This window comes from Melampsora larici-populina, assembly GCF_000204055.1.
Source record: "Melampsora larici-populina 98AG31 unplaced genomic scaffold MELLAscaffold_19, whole genome shotgun sequence".
Taxonomy (NCBI): domain Eukaryota; kingdom Fungi; phylum Basidiomycota; class Pucciniomycetes; order Pucciniales; family Melampsoraceae; genus Melampsora; species Melampsora laricis-populina.
This window is the reverse complement of record NW_006768783.1, coordinates 1188427-1196429: the sequence shown is the minus strand read 5'-3', so window position 1 is coordinate 1196429 and position 8003 is coordinate 1188427. Positions and strand designations below refer to the sequence as shown.

The 8003-nt window shown below is 44.6% G+C and overlaps 1 protein-coding gene across 1 annotated transcript; it reads left to right on the top strand.

Moving 5' to 3' along the window:
• Nucleotides 1–6582: 6582 nt before the first annotated feature.
• MELLADRAFT_106770 (uncharacterized protein) lies at nucleotides 6583–7797 on the top strand (the record flags this gene model as incomplete). The annotated part of the gene is made up of 2 exons (XM_007410219.1): nucleotides 6583–7350; nucleotides 7414–7797. The coding sequence occupies 2 exons, from the start codon at nucleotides 6583–6585 to the stop codon at nucleotides 7795–7797; spliced, it is 1152 nt and encodes a 383-aa protein (XP_007410281.1).
• Nucleotides 7798–8003: the final 206 nt, after the last annotated feature.

Sequence of the window (8003 nt, the reverse complement as noted above, 5' to 3'; positions counted from 1 at the left end):
AACAGTACTGCTTGGGGCCTGCCTTATCTTTGGTGTATTTCACAAGAGGACATAACTTAACCCAAGATTGGGTAGATTCAGGTTCTGGGATGCATTCCACATTAGCACTATGGGGAAAGGACAGTAAACATTTGTTGGTGCAGGTATTCACAAGAAGGTACTAGAGGGTGGTGGGCCACCCGCTACTACGGGGTGGCAGGCCGCTCAGTACCTTGTGTTGTATAAATATATTGCCCAACATTCATAAAGTCAAACAACACATAACTACCATGAAATAAGAAACAAACACAGTGCAATCTATTTGAATGATGCCAGATGACTATGTTACAAGCAACTTCAGGTGAAGATTTCTGACTTAAAAAAAGTGTATCAGTAATCTAGCATTAAGGACTTTCTACATTCTGCGGATGCGTGGGCACAATTGTAAAGTTATGCTTTATGTGAGAAAAAGGGTTATAAATAGAACTAACCTCATCATATGAATTCAAACATTTTGCATACTTATTTCAATATGTATTGTTCTTACATGAATTCAATGTGAGATGATAAGATATTGCACCACTGAGATTAATTCAATTGGAATGAAATAATTGATGGAAATTGTTATTTTATCTCACCTTTTGAAGAAAAATTGACAGAAATTGATTTGAATTTTTTTACAGGGTTAGCACCATCCCGTGGATTGGTAACAAGAGAGCACTTATCTAAACCATCATAGTCATGTCCAGGATATTTCATAATTATATACTGCTATTTTTTAACAGGAGGAACACAATTTAAAAGTACCATTCATGGTGATAAAAATGGTCTTATCTAACAGATTGAAAGGATGTACAGTAATTTCATAAAGGTTGAAATTCACTCATTTTCAAAAACAATAGATGGTCCGTGAGCCCAGAAGTTAAGTTGTGACAGGTGTCAAACTTACCTGCCAGATCAAACAAAATACACAAAATACTTACAAAAAAATGCCTTTTTGTAACTGAAAAGAACCCTTGTTTGAAAAAGCTTGTGGCTTGTTTGGTTGACACTGCGACTGTGGCTGGTGCTGCATGCTCTCATCTACAGGAGAGGCAAGACTCAGTTCAATTTGGACTTTTACCATTGTTGGCAATAATTTTTGTAAGTGTTTCTCATTCTTGCTTGCCTGTTCTCATGAAACAAAACAATGAAAGTAGCACCTCTTGTTATTGTGTTGGATTTTTTTGTTTCCATCATGTTGTTAGCTATCTTGACAACAAAAAGTGAATAAAAAGGAAGAGGACAAGTTAAACACATGATCCAAGTCCATAATGATTTTACCTAGATCTGATTGCCTACCGCTGCACTACCAATGATTGAGAGGCAAGTGGAGCTTGGAGTATTTGATCTCCAATTTTTGATCCCAATATGTGTATTTTGTTTGATTTTCGAATTGCTGAAGCACTGAATCTAATGGGAGTATACCCTGAGCTTGTGTTGGTATACCTCAGTCTAATAGAACAGGGTGGGATGGGTTGCGGTTCTAAATTGGTGGCCCAATGACCTGACATTGGCCCCAGGCAGAGACACATGGATCTTGTTAGAAGATCAGAGTGGTACCACACAAATGGATTAAAATATTTAACTCCATTTCACCACTCATATCTCCACCACCTCTAGACCACCACCTTATTTTAGTGGAGTTGTTTGAGGACTCCTATTCCTTTTTCCTCTCTTTCTTTCTTTCCACCCACCTTCCGGATGAGAAGCCCCCAAAAGGAATATTGTGATTGCCCCAGCAGGGATGCTTGGATATGTGGTATTTAACCTCTTGCCAATACCCGAGTAGCCCTACTGGGGCCACCCCCACACCCCCAAAAGTAGTTCCTATAAATTATAATTATAGTTTGTGAGCTACCTAGGAGGTCACAATAAACCTATGAGGTTATTCTCCTAGGTTGTTTGTAATACATGAAAGAATTGAAATAACACTTCTCATAGTCAAGAGTATGAGATGTCCTTTGGCAAAACCTTCATCCCACCCTAGTAGTAGTGGAACTCAAATGCCATACTGGGATCTGTGTGTTCAATACCCAATTTGTCAACAATGATTTCTCGAGCCAAATAAATGCCAAGAGTTCCTTTCTGTCCAGCCATTTACCAACATCTTTCTATGGTTGTGTCAGGCTCCAACACCACTGACGGCGGCTGAGATTCTCCTTTGACAGGACCCCCAAAAACCGAATCAACCAATCTTGCTAATGTACCTCCGTGATGTTTTCTGTGATATATCTTTGCTCCGCCAGAGATCAAGGCAAGTCAGGCCTCTGTGAAAGTTTAAGGTCAGTCTTGAAGGTACTAGATATCCATGAACAAAGGCGAGAGTCTCAGTCTTCTGTGGCTTCCATGAAATCAGCCTCAAGACGAGCGATGTCTGCTTCCAACAGCCCGATAGATGTTTCAAGTCGAGAAAAGTCCTCTTGCACCTTGTCTTGTTGACGCTGGTTTTGATTTGCCATTCTTGCCCCCTCCAGCTCATTACAGATCTTTTTGGCGTCCAGTCCTGATTTCGTGTGCAAAACCCCCTCTGGCCTCTGCAGAAGCCGTAGTATACTCATGGGATGACTCGAAGTAAGCCATATATGCATGTACATATACAGCCTGTGTAATGGCGCATGATGTGGATCCTGCATTATCGCATGAAAGCATGCGATTATAGAGTCCAAATGTGAAGCCATAAGATCATGTCATATGGCTGGATCTCCCAATTAGCCAAAACCGTGAGTTTAGTTGCTCTCCGAACGGAATATTTGATGACTCATCAACCAGCATCGTAACCAATCCGAATTAAGAAAAGGAGAACTTACGCGATAACAGGTTAGAACACTTCTTTTCCAATATTGCTTATCATCCGTGACCGCTGACCTGAAACGAGATAACATAAAGCTTACTCTATCTCCTGCGATAACAGCAAAAACCATTGAACACGCACATCTCATCTTCGACAGTCTCGTCTTCAAGTTAACTTTTAGCCATCTCGAAACTTGGGAGCCAAGGTATGTCGAGCAAACCTTTGACTGCAATGGCATGAGCCGTTACATTCTAAATATGTAGTTGATAAACTCTCTTTGGATCCCATATACAAGATGCCTATGAAGCCCATTAAGGAAGCTGAGCTGAAGCATCATATCATGCAGGATGGGTTGAACCTCAAGTGGCGTGAGATGGACCTCAAAGTCAAAGCGGCCCGAGGGACCCTGGTGTTGGAATTGATACGTACTGGAGCAATTAGTCACAAGGATGCTCAGGATTTGGCTCTTAGACAAATTCCCGACCTCGTCAGAGATTCAAATGTCAAGGCCTTCGAACATTACTACGGATATCATTAAATCGATTGCAACACTCACCAACTCGCGCACCTGATGAGTTCATGGAGGAAGAGCCCATATCAAACCATGACACTCGAGTAAAGATCAGGTCCCGATTGTGAGTTGGAGACTGTGATGCCATTGCTAGCCACAAACCACAAGTCATACTGTCATGTTAGTGATTTATATATAGTAATATAAACTTCTTAGTTTGATATCCACATACAAGTCAAAACGGTCCACGATGCCTGAAACTATTCTAGCCGCATGCTTCAAAAGAACTAACGCAGATCTCTTTATGGATGTGCCAGAGAATAGAATTGTACACCACGGGAGGGTCTTTTGTCAGAAATTGGCCTGACACTGTCTGAGAATGGTCAGGTCAGAAAACGGCCTGACACTGCCAGCATTAAATATGTTCCCTGGTCGGAACATGACCTAGTCTGGGAATATCATTGAGAGAAGAATGGTGCATCAAATCATCTTGCACTGCACATCTGAGCCATAAAGCATACACTACATATGTGCAAACATCTGAGTAAATGCTCAGCTATCAGCTACATACAGGTCCGCTCAGTTATCTGCTCATCTAGATAAGAAGTTCATGTGTAATACATGCTGTAAGTTTGTTCAGATTGAGCCACACATCTCAAAATATTGACTACATATATCACAATGGCTACTCAGGAAATATTCATGGAGCTGTGTAACAGTAGCAGGATGGGAATGTGATCACTAGGACCCATATTCCCATCTGGGAACCTCTTTAATGCTGGCAGTGTGAAGACTGACTGCAGGCCATCTATAGACGGCCTGCAGTTGGGCATACCTTCGCCATGCAAATCTGTCCAAAATTAAGACTGAGGAGCGGCCTGCAGGCCATCGATAGGCGGCCAGTTGCCGGGCATCCTTCATGCGGCTCAGTCCGACCGGAAGTCAGCCTGAAAATGGCCAATAGACCGCCTCCAGTCGGCTGCCACAAACGGTGCTCAAGTTGTGGACTTTGCAAAGTCCGCAACTTGAGAGATCTGTCTGGTCAAATGTCACACGATCATCCCTGACCTCCTATTTGAAAACAAAAAACTTTCAAAGTCCTTTTTCCACTCCAAAAAGGAGACAGCTCAATCCAACCTCATCGTGGTCTAGAACATTTGGATTCATCCTTCAATCTCACTAAGTGCCTGCTCTTCCTCTCTTGCTTCCTTTACATGAACGCTTACAAAGATTGATCAGTCACTCCTTTCACACTACAGTCAAACGGTTGACCCTGGCAATCCTTCCATTCCGCATGATCCATCGGCACACAAAATTGCACGGCAAACACAACCTTCAGCCTGGTAGACTGTAGTCAACTTTCTCTTCAAATATCATTTCTGCTGGTAACAGGCTCTTTGTTGGTAGCGTTGCCTGGTATACCGACACAAACAGCCTCACCCAGGCTTTGAATCAATTTGGCAAAGTCGGTAAGTCAAACCTTATTCTTCTGTGATTGGGTGTTTGCTGATTGGTGCTATTATCATTCCTAACATCAGCTATCAGTCGATTCAATTGGTAAGTTATTGTCTTTCTTCTTCTAGTGAATGTGTGTCTTACATAGCTCTGAACCTTGCTCATGTCCTTGCCCTTCTCGTATGTCGATTCAGTCATGCAAGACCGCAAAACGCTTCATTACTGTGGGCTTGATTTTATCGCCTCAATTGACAACTACTCACCTTTTATCAACACCCATCAAGAACCCACCTACCTCAACATCATAGTCTCCTTTATCTATAGCAGTAGTGATTGTCATCTCAACCTTGTGGGTAGTTTCCTCTGCCTTTTCCGGTGTTCATCATCGTGGGTTTTATGATAGTATTAAAAATTAATCTTTAAATACCGCAACGTAGAAGCCAGAAGTGAATGGCCAATCCATTCAAATGATCGTTTTGGAAACTAATCTTGAAATGACAAAACTAATGCAACATTATTAGTATTACAATATGTTGTTGTGGATTGGTTCTTCTTCAAAATTTGTTCTTTTCTTTTGCGTTCTGGAGCTCCCCTCTCTCATCAGGCTTGTATTAGAAATGTTGTATCTGACTTGTAGATAACGGACTGTGACTGTGAAATCAAGTGTTTGATTTGTCAAATTTGTGTGCCCTGAGCTGAGCTGAGCCCACCCGACCAACATCCGAATGCCTGCAAATGACCGGGAAAGCGAGTCAAAGGGCTAAAAAAACGGCAATTGTGTCGGGCCATCAAGCCAGCTGGCCGTCGAAAGCCGGATTACAGCCGGTCTGCAGGCGAAATCCAGGTGGCCTGCAGGCAAGGCCAGCAGGCGCCTGGCAGACGTCTTGCGTGAGGGCCATCTGCAGACGGCCTGCCCCTATGCAAGCGCTGGCGGTCTGCGGCTGGCCTGACATGGCCGCCTGTAGCCGGCCAAGACACCTCTGTGGTGTAAATATCGTTTTGGGCCGAATTGTTTTCAAATGATTTGAATTGACAACTTGACGAGTTCATGACCGTCAGACGGTGTCATTCTGAGAAAAGTTTGAACTCATTGCCTCCGGATAGACGCCGCGCGAGATGCGGTTCCTATTGACCCGAGCACCGCGAAGCGGGGCTATATACCGGGCGTGTGCCGCAAAAAGTGATTTGTTTTTGCAAAGCTTGTCTATCCGCTGAGCCGCGAGGCGTGAAAGGCAAACGGCGGTGAGTACGACTTCCCTGCATAAGGAGAAAGATGATGACTGAGCCAAATGTCGATTTAATGAATATCAAGGTTCACATCTCAACCAACGGGACCGCATACGCCGGAGACCCCTGGCTTCGACGACCAAAATTAAACAATTGGCGAAGGACGTCTTCGTAAGGAGGAGCATGAATTCGCAATGGAAAGGCGTGGCGATAATGTCCGCTTATGACAATTACCAGGCCTCAGCTATAGCGCAAGGCATAAGTTTGGCTAATAGCATGCAAATAATTTTCATTCGAGCTCGCATTTTCGCGGAATCCATCCACGCGAGGATTTCTTGCGCTCCGCGTAACTGATTATGACGGAAAAGCGGCAGCGGCAATCATTGCCATTGACGGATGCGAGGCTTAAAAGTATCCTACCTGCAAAGGTCGCGTATGGAGCAAAGATTGGCACCAAGGCCGCTTTCACGCATGAAAAGGCAGGGTATGTCAACGATAGCGAGCAGAGGAACTTGTACTTCTCTGAGAAATCTGACTCTGGCCCAACTTGCCTTACGACGCACAGCGCACGACGACGATGCAGCCTCACAAGCCTCGCGCTACGAGCCGTTCGAAGCCAGCTGGAGATTACCTCAAACTTCAACCTCGCCCCCGTACTCGTCACAGCCGTACCATCCGGAGTGGTCTTGATTGGTACCCTTGTTGCACCGACATTCACGATTTTGTGCCGCTGCCTTTGGCCTATCTTGCACCACCAACACCGGGTTTCGACTTCAATCCAAATTCTCTTCGTTATGTTAGAGATGTGTCTTGCAACCCACCTGACTTCGGCGATAGACACCCACTACGTATCACCTTACCCAAGAAGGCCGGAATTGAAAATGAACTCGTCTTCGCTATGTGCACATCCTCACGTTGGGTCACTAAAGGCCGCCGCTTCAATGGGACTCTGCACTTACCCTCTGGCGAAGTCAAAGCGCCGAAACCTCCCGCTTCCAATAAGAGAGGTCCTAAACGCATGCACCTCTGGACTGAGATCTACAATTGCAATGCGTCAGGCAATCCTTGTACTCAAAAGAAAAGTACTCTCACCGAACTTGCACGCCAATCATCCGGCTCCATCAAAGTCCAGTGCCCAGCTTGCTTTCTCCTCAAGAAAACATTAACCGGCAAGATGGAGTTTGAATGGTATTGGAAACATGAGAACCACAACCCGTTCTCCGTCGAGGACATGCGTAACATGCATATGCCTCAGGTAGTTAAATCCTGGCTCAATGATCGCATCCTTGAAGGACTCACCTGGCGCACTATTCAGCGCCTCCTGCGTTGTCCAGACCTATTCCCCGTTTGTTACATCCCTTTTCCCTAGTCCCACAGCCTCATTTATTGACATTATTCGAATGGCCAGGACGAACATCGCACCCTGTCCGTCATCCCCAAGGCCTTACGAGTTACCTACGCCAATTTTCGCAACGTAGTCCGTAACGCCTCCAAAAGCATTCAACGTCTCGATCCCAGTATCATCCCTTCTCTTATGAAGTGGTGTCAAAGACTAACCGACCGCGGTTACTCGGTTCACAACGACATACGCCCCAGTCACAAAAGAATCCAAATCGGACTCATATCCCCCTGGCAAAGACAGCAGTTACTATTACACGGCAAAGGCGTCATCTGCTTTGATTCAACACACAATGTCTGCAACAACATCCCCGAGTGGCCAACGGTGAAACTCATGCTCCTTACACTCATTATACGCAACCCCGTCACCAGCAGTGGTGTTCCCGTCGCATGACTTCTTAGTTCTGAAGAAAGAGCGTCAGTACTCACCATCTTCTTTACCCACTGCCGCTGCTGACACCCTTTCATCCAGCGAAAGCATTACACGCTTCCTCACGTTGTAGAACTTATAACCCAACAAGGGTTATACAGAGCTGGAAGAGGATAATCTACTAATAAAATGACTAGTAGAAGTTGTCTAAGGACTGCTCTTCTAAAACA